Source organism: Cydia pomonella, unplaced genomic scaffold, assembly GCF_033807575.1.
Source record: "Cydia pomonella isolate Wapato2018A unplaced genomic scaffold, ilCydPomo1 PGA_scaffold_92, whole genome shotgun sequence".
Taxonomy (NCBI): Eukaryota; Metazoa; Arthropoda; class Insecta; order Lepidoptera; family Tortricidae; genus Cydia; species Cydia pomonella.
Genome location: NW_026907925.1, coordinates 39079 through 59024, shown reverse-complemented (window position 1 = coordinate 59024; position 19946 = coordinate 39079). Strand labels below are relative to the sequence as shown.

The window sequence follows — 19946 nt, the reverse complement described above, 5'->3', positions numbered from 1 at the left end:
GAGAGGAACCCCTCCTTTCGTCCGACCCACCTCTCCAAGACGGGCCGGATGGCCTCAATGGTCCAGTGGCCCGCACTCGGGGCCTCCAAACTCTCCTTCCACTTCTGAAGGAGCAGTAGGCAGGAGTCAAGCCTCCACTGCCTTACCTCCTCCAGAAGTGGTTGAATTCCCCTGGCCCGCGCCTCGGCGACACGCCAATAAACGTCGGCCAGAACCTCAGCGTCTAGGTGCCAGGGTGGAGTCCCCGCCAGCACGCAGGCTGCACCATGGGAGACGGAGCGGTATGCCCTCGCTAACCTGACTGCCATGACCCGCTGCGGCCTCCGCAATTGGGCTTGGTTTTCGGCAGTCAGGCAGTCGGCCCAGATAGGCGCCCCGTACAGAGCCATCGACCTCACCACTCCCGCGTACAGCCGCCGACAGCCCACGTTTGGCCCCCCAACGTTGGGCAGGAGCTGACTGAGCGCCGACGCTGCTCCAGTCAGTTTGGGAGCAAGGGCTTTGAAGTGCTCCCGGAACGTCCATCGGCTGTCAAGGACTACGCCTAGGTAGCGCATTGTCGGTTTGACAGCGATGGCCGCTCCCCCCACTTGTAGGATGGAACCCCTCGGAGGGCCCTTTCGGGGCCCGTGGAAGCACAGGGCCTCGGACTTGTTCAGGGCCACCTCTAGCCCTAACCTCCTGATACGAGCGACGACTGACGCCACTCCAGCCGTGGCCCGGATCGATGCCTCCTTGAAGGTGCTGCCACGGGTCATCACCAGGGTGTCGTCAGCGTAGCATACCACGCTGACCCCCGGCAGGTTGCCCCCCCGTAGCACCCAGTCATATCCGATGTTCCACAGGAGGTGTCCCAAGACCGACCCCTGTGGAACACCGCACGCCAGCTCCTTCTCCTTCCACTCGCCGATTGCTGGGTACCTGACGGCTCTATCAGAAAGGTAATCCTCTACTGTCTTCCGCAGGTACTCAGGCACAGCATGGTGCCGTAGTGCCTCCTTGATAGTGGCCCAGGGTAAGGAGTTGAACGCGTTTGCGATGTCCAAAGACACCGCCAACACCACCTTACCCCGGGACACTGCTCTGTCCGCCAGGGTCCTCACCTGCGCAATAGCGTCAATGGTTGACCTGCCCTGACGGAACCCGAACTGGTGGTCACTGAGGTCCGGTCCTACTCCGACGAGGTGCCGAACGAGTCGAGCAGCCGCCACGCGCTCAAACAGCTTGCTGGCCTCGTCCAACAGCACTATGGGTCTATAGGCCGAGGGCGAGGCTGCTGGTCGCCCCTCCTTTCGCAGTAGGACGAGTTTCCCCGACTTCCACGGCCGAGGAAACCGCCCCTGCGCCAGGCATGCGCTGAAGAGCGCTCTCATGCGCGGTTCGAGTGGGCCCAGGGCCAGAACCCAGGCTCGACCGGGAATTCCGTCAGGGCCAGGAGCAGTGTTTTTGGCTCGAAGCCTTAACACCGCAGCCCCCAGTTCCCCTTCCGTTACTTCCGGGGCGCCATTTGTATCTGCTACCCTACCTGTGGGGGGTGGCATATGCGGAGGTGTATGACGTTCCCTCGTCGGAAACAGGGCGTTGACCACTTGCTCGAGGAGTTGAGGCTGCAGACTTTGCGTGAGTGGTGGTGCCCAGGGGCGAAGCTTGCGCCTCACCATCTTATACGGCCTCCCCCACGGGTCGCTGTTTAGAGTCTCCAGCATCTCCTCCTCGGCTTGGTCTTTTGCCCTGGCGATTGCCCCCTGCAGCAACTTGGTGGCCACCGAGTATGCGGCGTATAGGCGCTCCTCCTCGGGCACGTCTCGTATGCGCCGCCTCCGGCAGTGTGTGTACCGGCGTCTCGCGGATACGCAGGACTCGCGTAGCTGCGCAAGTTCAGCGGACCACCAGTACACTTTTCGCCTTGGGAGAATCGGGCCGACACGCGGCATGGCCGCGTCACACACCTCCACCATTGCACTCCCTATGGCCTCCGCTTCCGCGTCTACCTCAACAGGGTCCTCGGGAATCGGCAGCCAGGCTTTCACCATGGCTGCCTCTTCAAATACATCCCGGTCCAGTCGTTTGATTGCCCAGCGAGGGCCATTTTCTCGCCAGGGTCGCCCCAGGCCGCTCGGGTTGGCCGGAAGAGTGGAGATCTCGAACCGGATGTATCGGTGATCCGACAGCGTCTCCACATCCTCCAGCACCTCCCAGTCTCGAACACAGCGCGCCAGGGTAGCGTTGGCGAATGTGACATCCACAATGGAGCCGCCCTGTTGCCGCACGCACGTGTTGGATGACCCTCGGTTTAGGACAATCAGCCCAGTCGAAGTAGCCCACTCCTCCAGTTCAGCCCCAAAGACGTCTGTCGCCGGCGATCCCCAGGATTTGGACTTGGCGTTAAGGTCGCCAGCCACAAGCAGCTTGCCAGGGCGATTTCTGCCGATCACCGATCCGACCTCTACCAGAAACTGTTCGAATTCGGCCAGGGATCGGTTCGGTGAGAAATACGCCCCCACCACCATTGTGTCGCCAATCCATGCCGCGACATAACCGTGGCCCTTTTCCACTCTATGAAGAGGCAGAGGACCGGCGGATGAGTTGGTGACAATGGCCGCCAGCCTATCCAGGTCACCGGCCCAGTTGTCCCTGGGTGGGACGGAATAGGGCTCGGCAATGATCCCAACCCCAATCTGCCATTCCGCCAGGCTTTGGGCCAGCAAGTCCTGGGCTTTGGCGGACCTGTTGAGATTCGCCTGAAGTATCCTTGTGGCCATCTTAGTCCTCAGTCAATGTTGGCTCCTCCTGTACCGCGTCCACGATGGCAGTGGGTGGGTGGGTCGGCTGCGAGGGGGCTCGGGAGCCATCACTAGCCGTGGCCTTCCGCCTTTTAGGTGGGGCGGAGCAGCTTTTGCTCCCTACCACGTGACCAGCGTCTTTGTTGGCAGCCGCACAGATGGTGCAGTGAGGCGTCGCTGAGCACTCCTTCGCCTTATGTCCTGTCTGACCACATCTGAAACATTGATCAGACCTATCTACGGCGGAAGGGCATTTCGCCTTCACATGGCCTGCTTCCAAGCACCTGTAGCACCTTTGAGGGCGAGCATCAAGTACTTTGACCTGCGCTGATACCCAGCCCACCAGCAGTCTACCCGCTACAGCTACTTTTTTGGCGGCTGCCACTGGGCAGCGAACCCAAACCGTGCCTAAGCTCCAGGGGTCCGCCTTAATTTCGCCCACTTTGACGTCCCGGTCTGGACAACCTCCGGCTTGAGCTATAGCTGCGGCGATGTCTTCGGCTGCCACCGAGTCATCTAGCCCAGATATCCGAAGTTCGGTGCATTTTGTGGGCCTCGTCACCCGAACCTCCTCCGGGCTAAATAGAAGGCTAAGCTTTTCAGCCAATCTGTCTGCCTTGGGTCCGCTCTCTGCACCCGGCACCTCAAGCATCCGTGCACCGGTGGCCGCCACCTTGAACCGGACTGACTGAATCTCCAGCTCAGCAAGGTTCACCTTTTCTTTTGCCTCTGCGATCAGGCTCTTATAGGTCATACCCTTCTCCTCAGCCTTAGGCTGCAAGGATATGACAACGGCTGTGGAGCGAGGTGGCCGTAGCTTGCGCTTGCGCGCTGCTTGACCCTTCGGTCGCGCTGGCACTGGACCTTGCGGCTCACTTTTTTTGGTCGCGGCTGGTTTAGTCTTCCGTGGAGCTTTGGGAGCGTCAGCTGCTTGGCCCCCGGCCGTCTTTTTGGCCTTTCTCCCTATCGCCTTCTTCCAACCATCCTGCAGAGGAGGAGTGGGCGCAGTAGGTGCAGTAGAAGCCTGCGGTATTTTTCTAGCTGCCTCCTTGGCAGCCAGGCTAACTTTTTTGCGCTTGTTTTTTGTTTTTGCGCTCTGTGCTCCTTCACGGTGGGCGGCCTGAGACTCAGTTCCCAGTGTCGTCTTCGTTGCCGTCGCTGGACCTAGTGGAACAGGGGTGGAAATCAAATCTTGGCCACTTGTTCCCGTAGGTGTCGTCTGTTCGACCCACCGGTCAGAGGCCAGTGATGGTCGCATCCTTGGCTCGGGAAGAAGGCGACTTTCGATGCCTGCCAGTCGAGCGTTGAGCATTTCCCCAAATTGAGCCTGGCTCGTACGCAGCGCTTCTGTCACGATCTGTTTAATTTCCGTGTCAGTGGCCACGGCTGGCTGGCTGCGTATTTCTTGCACCTGCCTACGCAGCTCCGCCAGCTGGCAGGTAAGCTGTGCGTTTGCCGCCTCCAAGCGCGCAACCTCTTCCGTCGCAGTGCGTGCTCTCAGCACTTCGAAGGCGTCACTGATGGTCGCTACAGATTGATTCAGGAGCTTCTGGTGCGTGCCCTTCAGGTGACCTGACGTAGCGATCACGTGTTTTACTGCACTCAGAGCATCCTTAACCTTGGATTCGGTCGCCACCATTGTTTGTGCATCCTGGCCGTGGCCAGGTAGTTGCCCACTTTCACGGCGGTCAGCTCTCTCCTTCGCCGCCTCTTCGGATGACGCAAGGAAGGACATCAGCGCCTTCTCCGACTCGAGCTGCTTGGCTTGCGCTTTTTCAGCCCGGAGCTCAGCCTTGAGGAATTTCCTAGCCCCAAGTCGCGTGGGTGTGCTAGACCCGTTTTGGGACTCGCGGTCGCTCTCGGAGCTTGGGGTCCTCTCGCCAGCCGCTCGTTTTTTCCCCCTTTTGCGCCAATACTTACCGGCGGGGTGGCCTCCTTTAGATGTCCCCGTTTCTACGCTAGCCACAGAAGAGTCGGACTCCAGCAAACGAAGGGGTCCGACTGTTGTGCTCGCGTGGGGACTCGGATTCACTTTGTCGATGCGCTCCAGTGAAACCCGACACTCTCGCACTGTTATCGCAACAGACTTCTCTGTGTGCACCTTCGGGGCGCTCGTCTCCGCCGGGACCTCGGAGTCACCGATGTCGGCGTCCGATTCTCGGGGGGAGAAGAATTCTCCCCCACTGGGCAGGTCACGGCTGTCCACCCTTGTGGGGGAGAAGAACTCCTCCCTCCCAGGTGAGAGGATGGCCTCCGCGGCACGAGCTCTCCTCCCACAGAACACCCTCGTGGGGATTGGTGTGGGAGTCCGCACGTATTCTAGCGGTCCCACGGGTGCCAGCTCCTCTCCGTCCTCGCCATCGGGGACGGCATGGCTTATAAAACGCCCTCGGTTGTCCCGGACAGGGCGGAATTCCACCGGTGGGGGGTTTGGAGATGTTGTCGCATCATCCTCGTCCCCTCCTCCGCGCAATCTTAAAACCAATCCGTATGCATCGATGTCCAGTAAACATTTGCCATGGTCGTTTGAGTCCGTCCTAGAGTGGTGTGCCCCCCCAGAATACGGTGGGCGGCATGTCACCACAGCGCGGGCACTTGCCCGTTCTGTGGTGACACAGAGGATTGGAACCTCCTGGGGTAGTTTATTCCATTTCTGGCCACTCATTTTGTTTGCTATTTTTAAAGGGGTATGCTCCCCTTCTGACGTTTGGGACTGGGCTCCCCCCAGCCATGCATCCCATCGGCACGCCAGCCACACCTTAGGATTGGGGTTTTTTTTATAGTGGTTAACTCCACGTGACCCTCCTCTCAGTGAGAAAGGTCCTCGGTCCGCTCAGTGCGGGTTACGAGTTGCCCGACGGTGGCCGTAGCCACAACATCGCGCCAGGTGGACTAAGCCACATATGGCAGCTCTTGGTTATGAGCGCCAACTCCGTCCCACTGGGACCTGACGTCTCGCACTGTGCCCTCTGCTAGTTTCAGAGGGACACGCGGAGCCGCCCCCCGTGTGCTGCTCTTAGTCTGGCCCCTCTCCTCAGGCCTGTCCGGCTTGGGAGGCCCTATCCGGCATAGCCCTGAGGGTCGTTGGAGCACGCAAGCCCCTTCACCACGGCAAGGTGACAGCAATCGAAGGGGAACCTTTTTTTTTTTTTTTTTTTTTTTTTAAGAGGGGAAAATGCGTTACGCATACCACCGAGGCGTTGGGATGGGCCCCGGTGGTTATGTGGGACTCCCTACCCATGGTGTACCCACTAAAAACCCCTCTATTTGCCGTCTCCACGCTATATGGCGAGGCCCCAGGGACGCCAAAGCACGCTTCCGCGACCTCGCCAGCGGCTATCCGGACTCCGGACCCGGCTTAGGAGAGTTGTGTGTGCCTCTCTGTCCTCCTCAGTGGATGCGTCTTATGATGCACCCATCCGCGCAGGGACCATTGTGTAGGCGACAGGCGACCCGAGCCTGCCGCCCACAGGTACCCCTATGGGGGAAGCCGACGGTCGTAAGCCAACCGCCGCCGCCCCACGCGTTTGCGGCGCATTGGCTGGGAGGCCGGATCTTCCTCCCTTCCGCGCTCGGCCGCCTCCTTCTGCGTCATCACGACCTCACAGAAGGAGGCTACCGCCTTCCACGATCTCTCACCGCCGACCATGGCTTCCACCACAGCTGGCAGGGAGAGATCATTTCCGACTACGGCCACGAGTGCGGCCCGCTGCTCAGCCCATGCGGGACACACCGCCAGCGTGTGTAGTGCCGTATCTTCGGCATCGCCGCACTCGTGGCATTCTGCCGTCGGTTCCCGTCCTGCCCTCCTCGACAGGTACCTCCCGAAGCAGCCATGCCCCGAGAGGATCTGTGTAAGGTGGAAGGAGAGGAACCCCTCCTTTCGTCCGACCCACCTCTCCAAGACGGGCCGGATGGCCTCAATGGTCCAGTGGCCCGCGCTCGGGGCCTCCAAACTCTCCTTCCACTTCTGAAGGAGCAGTAGACAGGAGTCAAGCCTCCACTGCCTTACCTCCTCCAGAAGTGGTTGCATTCCCCTGGCACGCGCCTCGGCGACACGCCAATAAACATCGGCCAGAACCTCAGCGTCTAGGTGCCAGGGTGGAGTCCCCGCCAGCACGCAGGCTGCACCATGGGAGACGGAGCGGTATGCCCTCGCTAACCTGACTGCCATGACCCGCTGCGGCCTCCGCAATTGGGCTTGGTTTTCGGCAGTCAGGCAGTCGGCCCAGATAGGCGCCCCGTATAGAGCCATCGACCTCACCACTCCCGCGTACAGCCGCCGACAGCCCACGTTTGGCCCCCCAACGTTGGGCAGGAGCCGACTGAGCGCCGACGCTGCTCCAGTCAGTTTGGGAGCAAGGGCTTTGAAGTGCTCCCGGAACGTCCATCGGCTGTCAAGGACTACGCCTAGGTAGCGCATTGTCGGCTTGACAGCGATGGCCGCTCCCCCCACTTGTAACATGGAACCCCTCGGAGGGCCCTTTCGGGGCCCGTGGAAGCACAGGGCCTCGGACTTGTTCAGGGCCACTTCTAGCCCCAGCCTCCTGATTCGAGCTACTACTGACGCCACTCCAGCCGTGGCCCGGATCGACGCCTCCCTGAAGGTGCTGCCACGGGTCATCACCAGGGTGTCGTCAGCGTAGCATACCAGGCTGACCCCCGGCAGGTTGCCCCCCCGTAGCACCCAGTCATATCCGATGTTCCACAGGAGGGGTCCCAAGACCGACCCCTGTGGAACACCGCACGTCAGCTCCTTCTCCTTCCACTCGCCGATTGCTGGGTACCTGACGGCTCTATCAGAAAGGTAATCCTCTACCGTCTTCCGCAGGTACTCAGGCACAGCGTGGTGCCGTAGTGCCTCCTTGATAGTGGCCCAGGGTGAGGAGTTAAACGCGTTTGCGATGTCCAAAGACACCGCCAACACTACCTCACCCCGGGACACTGCTCTGTCCGCCAGGGTCCTCACCTGCGCAATGGCGTCAATGGTTGACCTGCCCTGACGGAACCCGAACTGGTGGTCACTGAGGTCCGGTCCTACTCCGACGAGATGCCGAACGAGTCGAGCAGCCACCACGCGCTCAAACAGCTTGCTGGCCTCGTCCAACAGCACTATGGGTCTATAGGCCGAGGGCGAGGCTGCTGGTCGCCCCTCTTTTCGCAGTAGGACGAGTTTCCCCGACTTCCACGGCCGAGGAAACCGCCCCTGCGCCAGGCATGCGCTGAAGAGCGCTCTCATGCGCGGTTCGAGTGGGCCCAGGGCCAGAACCCAGGCTCGACCGGGGATTCCGTCGGGGCCAGGGGCAGTGTTTTTGGCTCGAAGCCTTAACACCGCAGCCCCCAGTTCCCCTTCCGTTACTTCCGGGGCGCCATTTGTGTCTGCTACCCTACCTGTGGGGGGTGGCATATGCGGAGGTGTATGACGTTCCCTCGTCGGAAACAGGGCGTTGACCACTTGCTCGAGGAGTTGAGGCTGCAGACTTTGCGTGAGTGGTGGTGCCCAGGGGCGAAGCTTGCGCCTCACCATCTTATACGGCCTCCCCCACGGGTCGCTGTTTAGAGTCTCCAGCATCTCCTCCTCGGCTTGGTCTTTTGCCCTGGCGATTGCCCCCTGCAGCAACTTGGTGGCCACCGAGTATGCGGCGTATAGGCGCTCCTCCTCGGGCACGTCTCGTATGCGCCGCCTCCGGCAGTGTGTGTACCGGCGTCTCGCGGAGACGCAGGACTCGCGTAGCTGCGCAAGTTCAGCGGACCACCAGTACACTTTTCGCCTTGGGAGAATCGGGCCGACACGCGGCATGGCCGCGTCACACACCTCCACCATTGCACTCCCCATGGCCTCCGCTTCCGCGTCTACCTCCACAGGGTCCTCGGGAATCGGCAGCCAGGCTTTCACCATGGCTGCCTCTTCAAATACGTCCCGGTCCAGTCGTTTGATTGCCCAGCGAGGGCCATTTTCTCGCCAGGGTCGCCCCAGGCCGCTCGGGTTGGCCGGAAGAGTGGAGATCTGGAACCGGATGTATCGGTGATCCGACAGCGTCTCCACATCCTCCAGCACCTCCCAGCCTTGAACACAGCGCGCCAGGGTAGCGTTGGCGAATGTGACATCCACAATGGAGCCGCCCTGTTGCCGCACGCACGTGTTGGATGACCCTCGGTTTAGGACAATCAGCCCAGTCGAAGTAGCCCACTCCTCCAGTTCAGCCCCAAAGACGTCTGTCGCCGGCGATCCCCAGGATTTGGACTTGGCGTTAAGGTCGCCAGCCACAAGCAGCTTGCCAGGGCGATTTCTGCCGATCACTGACCCGACCTCTACTAGAAACTGTTCGAATTCGGCCAGGGATCGGTTCGGTGAGAAATACGCCCCAACCACCATTGTGTCGCCAATCCATGCCGCGACATAACCGTGGCCCCTTTCCACTCTATGAAGAGGCAGAGGACCGGCGGATGAGTTGGTGACAATGGCCGCCAGCCTATCCAAGTCACCGGCCCAGTTGTCCCTGGGTGGGACGGAATAGGGCTCGGCAATGATCCCAACCCCAATCTGCCATTCCGCCAGGCTTTGGGCCAGCAGGTCCTGGGCTTTGGCGGACCTGTTGAGATTCGCCTGAAGTATCCTTGTGGCCATCTTAGTCCTCAGTCAATGTTGGCTCCTCCTGTACCGCGTCCACGATGGCAGTGGGTGGGTGGGTCGGCTGCGAGGGGGCTCGGGAGCCATCACTAGCCGTGGCCTTCCGCCTTTTAGGTGGGGCGGAGCAGCTTTTGCTCCCAACCACGTGACCAGCGTCTTTGTTGGCAGCCGCACAGATGGTGCAGTGAGGCGTCGCTGAGCACTCCTTCGCCTTATGTCCTGGCTGACCGCATCTGAAACATTGGTCAGACCTATCTACGGCGGAAGGGCATTTCGCCTTCACATGGCCTGCTTCCAGGCACCTGTAGCACCTTTGGGGGCGAGCATCAAGTACTTTGACCTGCGCTGATACCCATCCCACCAGCAGTCTACCCGCTACAGCTACTTTTTTGGCGGCAGCCACTGGGCAGCGAACCCAAACCGTGCCTAAGCTCCAGGGGTCCGCCTTAATTTCGCCCACTTTGACGTCCCGGTCTGGACAACCTCCGACTTGTGCTATTGCTGCGGCGATGTCTTCGGCCGCCACCGAGTCATCCAGCCCGGATATGCGAAGTTCAGTGCATTTTGTGGGCCTCGACACCCGAACCTCCTCCGGGTTGAACAGAAAGCTAAGCTTTTCAGCCAATCTGTCTGCCTTGGGTCCGCTATCTGCACCCGGCACCTCAAGCATACGTGCGCCGGTGGCCGCCACCTTGAACCGGACTGATTGGATCTCCAGCTCAGCAAGATTCACCTTTTCTCTTGCCTCTGCGATCAGGCTCTTATAGGTTATACCCTTCTCCTCAGCCGTAGGCTGCAAGGATATAACAACGGCTGTGGAGCGAGGTGGCCGTAACTTGCGCTTGCGCGCTACTTGTCCTTTCGGTCGCGCTGGCGTTGGACCTTTCGGCTCCTTTTTCTTAGTCGCGGCTGGTTTATGCTTCCGTGGAGCTTTGGGAGCGTCAGCTGCTTGGCCCCCGGCCGTCTTTTTGGCCTTTCTCCCTGTCGCCTTCTTCCAACCATCCTGCAGAGGGGGAGGAGTGGGCGCAGCAGGTGCAGTAGAAGCCTGCGGTATTTTTCTAGCTGCCTCTTTGGCAGCCAGACTAACTTTTTTGCGCTTATTTTTTTGTTTTGCGCTCTGTGTTCCTTCACGGTGGGCGGCCTGAGACTCAGTTCCCAGTTTCGTCTCCATTGCCGTCGCTGGACCTAGTGGAACAGGGGTGGAAATCGAGTCTTGGCCACTTGTTCCCGTAGGTGTCGTCTGTTCGACCCACCGGTCGGAGGCCAGTGATGGTCGCATCCTTGGCTCGGGAAGGAGGCGACTTTCGATGCCTGCCAGTCGAGCGTTAAGCATTTCTCCAAATTGAGCCTGGCTCGTACGCAGCGCTTCTGCCACGATCCGTTTAATTTCGGTGTCAGTGGCCACGGCTGGCTGGCTGCGTATTTCTTGCACCTGCCTACGCAGCTCCGCCAGCTGGCAAGTAAGCTGTGCGTTTGCCGCCTCCAAGCGCGCAACCTCTTCCGTCGCAGTGCGTGCTCTCAGTACTTCGAAGGCGTCACTGATGGTCGCTACAGATTGATTCAGGAGCTTTTGGTGCGTGCCCTTCAGGTGACCTGACGTAGCGATCACGTGTTTTACTGCACTCAGAGCATCCTTGACCTTTAATTCAGTCGCCACCATTGTTTGTGCCTCCTGGCCGAGGCCTGGTAGCTGCCCACTTTCACGGCGGTCAGCTCTCTCCTTCGCCGCCTCATCGGATGATGCAAGGAAGACCGTCAACGCCTTCTCCGTCTCGAGCTGCTTGGCTTGCGCTCTTTCAGCCCGGAGCTCAGCCTTTAGGAATTTCCTAGCCCCGAGTCGCGTGGGAGTGCTAGACCCGTTGTGGGACTCGCGATCGCTCTCGGAGCTTGGGGTCCTCTCGCCAGCCGCTCGTTTCTTCCCCCTTTTACGCCAGTACTTACCGGCGGGGTGGCCTCCTTTAGTTATCCCCGTTTCTATGCTAACCACAGAAGAATCAGACTCCAGCAAACGAGGGGGTCCGACCTCTGTGGTCGCGTGGGGACTCGCATTTACTATGAAGATGCGCTCCAGTGACACCCGGCACTCTCGCACTGGTGCCACAACAGGTTTCTCTACGTGTGCCTTTGGGGCGCTCGCCTCCGCTGGGCCCTCGGTATCACCGATGTCGGTGTCCGATTCTCGGGGGGAGAAGAATTCTCCCCCACTGGGCAGGTCACGGCTGTCCACCCTTGTGGGGGAGAAGAACTCCTCCCTCCCAGGTGAGAGGATGGCATCCGCGGCACGAGCTCTCCTCCCACAGAACACCCTCGTGGGGATCGGTGTGGGAGTCCGCACGTATTCTTGCGGTACCACGGGTGCTTGCTCCTCTCCGTCCTCGTCATCGGGGACGGCATGGCTAAAACGCCCTCGATTGTCCCGAAGAGGGCGGAACTCCACCGGTGGGGGGTTTGGAGATGTGGTCGCACCATCCACGTCCCCTCCTCCGCGTAACCTTAAAACTAATCCGCATGCATCGATGTCCAGTAAACATTTGCCATGGTCGTTGGTGTCCGTCCTAGAGTGGTGTGCCCCCCCAGAATACGGTGGGCGGCATGTCACCACAGCGCGGGCACTTGCCCGTTCTGTGGTGACACAGAGGATTGGAACCTCCTGGGGTAGTTTTTTCCATTTCTGGCCACTCATTTTGTTTGCTATTTTTAAAGGGGTGTGCTCCCCTTCTGACGTTTGGGACTGGGCTCCCCCCAGCCATGCATCCCATCGGCACGCCAGCCACACCTTAGGATTGGGGTTTTTTTTATAGTGGTTAACTCCACGTGACCCTCCTCTCAGTGAGAAAGGTCCTCGGTCCGCTCAGTGCGGGTTACGAGTTGCCCGACGGTGGCCGCAGCCACAACATCGCGCCAGGTGGACTAAGTCACCTATGGCAGCTCTTGCATAGAGCGCCAACTCCGTCCCAGTGGGACCTGGCGTCTCGCACTGTGCCCTCTGCTGGTTTCAGAGGGACACGCGGAGCCGCCCCCCGTGTGCTGCTCTTAGTCTGGCCCCTCTCCTCAGGCCTGTCCGGCTTGGGAGGCCCTATCCGGCATAGCCCTGAGGGTCATTGGAGCACGCAAGCCCCTTCACCACGGCAAGGTGACAGCAATCGAAGGGGAATCGAAGGGGAACCTAACCTAACCTAACCTAACCTAACCTAACCTAACCTAACCAACCCTTTTTAAAAGTGACTATACTTCCACCTAGAATTTTCAAATTTTGAACATAGATAGAGAAAATTTTTCCCCATCTTTTGGTACTATCCCCACTTCCCCCCCCCCCTTCCGTTCTCGAGATATTCAATTTTTTCTACTTTTCTCAAAATTTCACTTCTTAAAAAATTCACAACTTCTCTTCTCTTATATATATCTAAGCCGTTTCTTCTTTGTAATATTCCGCTTGTCAAAGCGCATCTTTTGACATATAATTTATAATCTTTATGTAACTTTTCTGAAACAAAACTTTCAATTTTCTTAAAAATTTCTTAGTTTCGCCTAAAATTTGTAATATAACTCCCCATAACTTTTAATCCCACCAGTAGATTTTTATCATCTTTTCACTCTTGTGCATCAAAAAATTAATTCTTTCGTTCTACATTTCAAGTTTTCCTTACCTCCCCCCCCCCCAAATTTTTATCTCACACTTACAGTTTCCAAAATGGTGTTTCGCTCACCTGTAAGAAATCGTCTTCGATCTGCTAGGCAAGGGTCGCAGGAAGCTCCTCAGGAGTCTCAGGACACTCCTCCAAAGCAACCAAACGATCCCCGAGAGCAGCCAATAGTCGTTCTTGACCGTATCGAGGACCAAAGTACCGCAGCAAAAAATCTCACTGAAGTGAGCCCCACTGATATGGACCTGAACATGCTGGAGAGTTGTACCACGAGCGCAGCCTTCACGCCCGGACGTGCTGAGCGGGCGGAAACGGAGACGGAGCCTGCTGGCACGTCTGGACCTGAGGGTGAGCTCGGTATGGACAGCTCGAATGATATGGAACGACTCTTGCTTAGCCAGGACTCAACTACAGAAGTGTCGGAAACCGCCATACCTCCTCCCATTGACATGCTGCAAATGCAGCCACATCAGCAGCCGCAGCTGCAATCACAGCCACAGCTGCAATCGCAGTCGCAGCTGCAATCGCAGCCGCAAATGCAGCTGCCACTACCACCACCGCTGTCACAACCACAACTGCAACCGCAGCAGCTGCTACAATCACAATCTCAATCGCAGCAGCAATCAGAGGCGCTGACACAAAACCCCATACAAATTGCCAAGCCCAAAGCAAAGCTCTCTAAGAAGCTTAAACCAGATGAGCAGATAGATATTGGTGCATACGCATCAGACGTTACCGATATGGACTCTTTCTTTTCAGTCGTTGGCCACTTAGCCAAATTCACATATAAGGCGGTTAACGAGGAGAAGAGCGTCAATAGAATAAATAAGGATGCCATAACAAGGGCGTCTTTCGAAATAACAAAGGCCCTTGATAAAGCCAAACATATAATGAAGTATGACCTCCAGCCATCGAAAGTGAAGGAGATTCGACAGGTGCTCGACGATGCCAGGAGCCCACCACCCACTCGCAATCGGTCTAGGTTGTCAGACCATCTGACAGCCCCAATTACAGCAGATACAAATGAGGGACCGAGTGTGATGGGCATGACTGGAGTAACCGAGAGCCTGTACGGCCTTTCACAGAAGATGGACGAACTTCCGAAAAAGCATGAAACGGCGCAAATAATAAGGGACACCATTCGTCAAGAGCTCGGAGACATAAAAATTACATTACAAAATCTCCAAAGGCATGTAAAAGATGACAAGTCTCACACAACTCGTGCTGTAAAACAGACTGCGAGCCCCGCCTCAAATGCATCACCTGTTGAGACGGAAGAAATGCAAGGGGAAGGCGAATTCGTCACTGTCCTCTCTAAGAGAAAGAGGCGAGCGCAAAAGCGGGTTGTAAACGTGGCAACTGGGCAAACTGAGGCGACTACTCAACCGAGATACACTGTTATGATAGAATCAATTGATCCTAGGCATAACGGTGACGAAATAGTGAAGGAGATTAAACAGAAAGTGGATGTCGTGCAAATGGGAATAGCAATAAACAATGTTCGCGTCACCAGACAGCAAAAGGTCGCAGTGACCTGTAACACTGAAAACGACCGTAAGAAATATGCCGAAGCTCTGAAAGAAAATACAGAGAGACTCACAGTCACCACACCTCAGTTACGGAAACCTCTGCTGCGTCTTATCGGAGTCACACCAGACGTTACAAACGAGAAAGTGGCAGAGGCCGTGCTAAAACAAAACGAGAGCATGATCAGCGATATTCCGCAAACGGATCGGCTGATCAGAGTCGTTCGTCGCACTAGAGGCAGGACAGATGCGACTAATAACGTGATCATTGAGGCTAGTCCTCTTATGTGGGCCACACTTAAGGATAACAAGATTAGGGTGGGGTATCAGGTGATACCAGTATACGATCAATCACCGATCATACAGTGTTTCCGCTGTCAGGAGTATGGCCACAGAGCGCTAAACTGTGCGAGCAAAAACGTCTGCGGCCACTGCACATTAGAACATGACACGCGCAGTTGCCCACAAAGAGAGACCAGTAAACCCAGCTGTGCAAATTGTAAAAAGCTAGGGCATGAACACGATCACCCAGCCTATCGCTCTGACTGCCCAGAATGGCAAAAATGGGACCGGATAGCTAGGCTATCGGTCCAGTATTGCTAAGGGCAGCCAGATGCAACAACACAGTAATAATAATGTACACAGAACTACTGGACCACTTAGAACAATAGATAAAATAATGCTAAAAGCTGTGCAAGCCAACCTGGGACGCAGTCAGCACGCTACCGAGGAACTGATAAGATGTGCAATTAGCGAAAAGTATGATGTGATATTCATTACCGAACCTTACACGGGAAAAAGCATGACAATGAAATCCATACCTGATTATGATATCTATCAACAGAGCGACAAGAATATCACAACCAAGGCCTGTATTGCGGTCAGACGTGGGCTAGGTGCATGTCTAGGCATGACGCAGCATTTCACTGCTAACCTAGTCACTATCCAAATCGTAACTAGAGACAGCAAGAAAATGTATATGACATCTGTATATATTGAACCCAAAGATGATCCAGCACGAACACTACACCATATGGAGGAGGTGATGACAATATACAAACATCAAGCGCACATTGTGTGCGGAGACCTAAATGGCTGGCACACCTCATGGGGCTCCTCTAAAAACAACGACAGGGGCAAAAGCGTGTATGATATACTGCTTAACAGTGACATGGTCACATGCAATATAGGCAGAGAACCGACCTTTGAAACCATCACCCACAACAGAATTAGAACATCAATAATTGATCTAACAATGACATCTGCAAATTTTGCCAGTAACATAGAAGACTGGAAAATTAGTCCTGCAATTATACCATCATCAGACCATCATGCTGTACAATTTAATATTAATATTAATAATAAAGTCAAGAAAAAGACATCTACCACAACCTATAAATATAACACTAACCATGCTGACTGGCAACTATTCAAAAACACGCTTCAAGAGAATATGACTACATCCGGTTTAATCAATACTAACATGAATAATCTAAATAACTTACAAATGGACACTCTTATTAACAACATTACTAAAGTAATCTCAAAAACTTGCAATTCAACTTTCAGGAAACAAACACCTTACACACGCGTACCTTGGTGGACACCCGAGCTTACCATACTTAAAAAGAAAGTTATCCATTTGCATCACCGGCTACAAGACTTAAAACGAGGAAACAAAGACCTGACCAATATTGTTGCAGAACTCACGGAAGCGCGGAAAGAATACGCGGACAAGATGCGTGAAACGTCTACAAACGCATTCCGGGAATTCTGTAGCAAACAAGGCAAGGACGACGTATGGTCTGTAACTAATCGTCTCCTTAAGTCTAAACCTCACCCACAGCCACCAGCTACACTTAAAATAGATGCACATCATTACACTACATCCTCAATAGATACCGCAGAAAAATTAACATCTAAATTCTTTCCGGATGACAACCCTCAAGAAGACACTATCTATCACTCACGGATAAGAAACTATGTACAAAACAATAATTATAACAACACCTTACACACGCGTACCTTGGTGGACACCCGAGCTTACCATACTTAAAAAGAAAGTTATCCATTTGCATCACCGGCTACAAGACTTAAAACGAGGAAACAAAGACCTGACCAATATTGTTGCAGAACTCACGGAAGCGCGGAAAGAATACGCGGACAAGATGCGTGAAACGTCTACAAACGCATTCCGGGAATTCTGTAGCAAACAAGGCAAGGACGACGTATGGTCTGTAACTAATCGTCTCCTTAAGTCTAAACCTCACCCACAGCCACCAGCTACACTTAAAATAGATGCACATCATTACACTACATCCTCAATAGATACCGCAGAAAAATTAACATCTAAATTCTTTCCGGATGACAACCCTCAAGAAGACACTATCTATCACTCACGGATAAGAAACTATGTACAAAACAATAATTATAACGCAGATGACGAGCCTCCATTCACAATTGAAGAGGTCAATGAAGCCATTAAACACATGTCTTCCAAAAAAGCACCGGGTCTGGATCACCTGACCGCCGATATATGTCAACATATCATAGATATCTACCCCAACTTAATTACTAACATATATAACAGATGCCTATCCTTAAATCACTTCCCTACACCATGGAAGACAGCCTGTATAAAGACCATACCTAAACCTAACAAAGACAGTTACAATAGTTTATCTTCCTTCAGACCAATCGGCCTAATTAATGTCTTAGGTAAGGTTCTTGAGAAGCTTATCGCGAAGCGTCTCACGTATTTTCTTCAGAAAAACCAGGCCTGCAGCGAATACCAGTTTGGCTTCAAAGAACAGCACTCTACCACCGATGCGCTGTCTAAAGCAATAACATATATAAAAGAAGCAAAGAAGAGCAAAAAGTTGGTGCTGGCCATCTCTTTAGACATCCAAGGCGCCTTTGACCATGCCTGGTGGCCAGCCCTTCTAGACCGGTTGCAAGAAGTACAGTGTCCAGGGAATATTTATAACATCATAAAAAGCTATCTCACTCACCGTTCCATTATATTGAATTACGCGGATGCCTGCATCACCAAACCGCAAACCAGGGGATGTGTCCAAGGATCCGTTCTTGGACCCATCTTCTGGAATACCATCATCGACTCTCTTCTGACTCAACCCCTGCCTCCTGGAGTCCACATACAAGCCTATGCGGACGATGTACTCCTTATATGCACCGGACGAGATCTGACGCAGCTGGAATGGAATGCCAATCAAATGTTGAAGACTGTTTACGAATGGGGAGTGAACAACAAGTTGGCATTTGGTCCGGAAAAAACGAAAATGATTACACCAACTCCAAAGGCAAAGGCAGCTAAATAGAGATGAATAACACACTTATAAAGTTCGACAGTCAACTTAAACTATTAGGCGTAATAATTGACGAACGTCTTACTTTCATCGAACATAGCAAATATATAATTCGCAAGGCGCAAAACGTTTACAAGAAGCTTTGTATATATATAAGGCCAACATGGGGAATCCACGCTGGTAATGTTGAGACTATCTATAGACAAGTCATCGAACCTATTGTTACCTACGCCGCGGAAATCTGGTACAGTGCTGTCAACTACAAGAAGGTAACTAATAAACTACTCAGCCTCCAGCGTGGGTTCGCCATTAAGATTATCCATGGCTTCCGGACTTTGCCTACAGTTGCGTCTATCGCACTCGCCGGGTTGACACCGCTTCATCTGAAAATCCAGGAGGTTGCCTCGACCGAAAGGGTGAAGCGTACTCAGATAACGGAGTACTTACCGGCTGATATAAAGTATGACAAAAGGGTCTCCGTTGATGAGTTGCTTCATCCGGCGGACAGGATCAGCATTGAGTTTGGGGAGGTGATCAATCAAGATCAACTGACCCGTTTTACGAAGATGCGGAGATGCACAGGGTATTTACAGACGGAAGCAAGCACGATGGGCTGGTCGGTGCAGCTGTTGTGGTTGACTACCCCGACGGCAGAAGCTCGATGAAACAGCTGAAATTACACAACAGTTGCACCGTCTTCCAGGCAGAGTGCCTTGCGCTTGAGAGAGCCTGCAGAGAATGCTTTGAACAAGAACTGCCTAAAGTCGCTGTCTTCTCTGACTCCAAAGCTGCCTTGACAGAAATTAACAATCGTAGTAGTACAAATAGGATAGTCAATAGCATCCACAGAATATTATACAACATCAAAGAGTCGGGGAAGACAGAGATAAAATTTTACTGGATCAAGGCGCATGTCGGTCTGATCGGAAATGAACGGGCCGATTTGGCAGCCAAGGCAGCGGCGGCCCTACATAAAGCTCCTGACTATGATCTGTTTCCGCTATCATATCATAAGATAAATCATAAAAAGCATACATACGCTCTGTTAAGCAAATGGTACGAAGACAGTACAACTGGCGTACATACAAAAAAGTACTTACCAAGTATCGAGATAATAAGGAGGATACGCAGCACGATGTCCATCAGTTTCCAATTAACTCAAATACTCACGGGGCACGGATACCACAAAGTATATTTACATCGCTTTAAAATAGCGGAAGATAATCTGTGCCCCTGCGACTATGTAAGCTGTCAGACAATTGAACACCTTCTGAAGCATTGTCCTAAGTTTGACCGCATTCGTATTGAACATGAAATAACATGTGACAACACTAATATAGATCCGTATGACATAAATAGCATAATTAACAAAGAGATAACAATAGAGTCCTTCAATAAATTTATTAACAAAATTATTAACAGCCTGAAGAAATTCAACAATACGTAAATTACAGCATTCACATGTACATGGAATAGTGTTGCCCGTATATAATGCGGGGACACTATACCCATGACTAAATTAAGTGTATGGGTGCCGGGTCTCGATTATGTCGGGTCCCGGCGTTCATACATAAGCCCAATAGTACTCTATAAATAACAGTTGCAGGGTGAATGGTCGCCCGTATCGTTAGCGAGGGCCATTCACCCATAAACACATAGTTTATATAAAAAAAAAAAAAAAAAAAACCTAACCTAACCTAACCTAACCTAACCTAACCTTTTTTTTTTTTTTTTTTTTTTTTTAAGAGGGGAAATGCTTTACGCATACCACCCGGCGCAGGGACGGGCCGGGATGGTTATGTGGGACTCCCTGTTGTGGGCTAATGGGACCCCAGGTTTACCCACTAAAACCCCTCTGTTTGCCGCCTCAAGGCTATAAGGCAGGGCACGGGGATCGGCCAAGACCATACTTCCGTAACCCCACCAGCGGTTGTCCGAGCTCCAGACTCGACTTCGGAGGAACTATTCCTCTACCTCGCTAAGAGTACGCCGATTTGGTGTACTCGCCATCCCAGGGACCCTCGTGTAGGCGACAG

At 54.2% G+C, this 19946-nt stretch overlaps 1 protein-coding gene across 1 annotated transcript; it reads left to right on the top strand.

The window, feature by feature from the left end:
- Positions 1–13105: 13105 nt before the first annotated feature.
- Positions 13106–16581, top strand: LOC133534386 (uncharacterized). The gene has a single exon (XM_061873478.1). The coding sequence runs from the start codon at positions 13106–13108 to the stop codon at positions 15185–15187; it is 2082 nt and encodes a 693-aa protein (XP_061729462.1). The 3' UTR covers positions 15188–16581.
- Positions 16582–19946: the final 3365 nt, after the last annotated feature.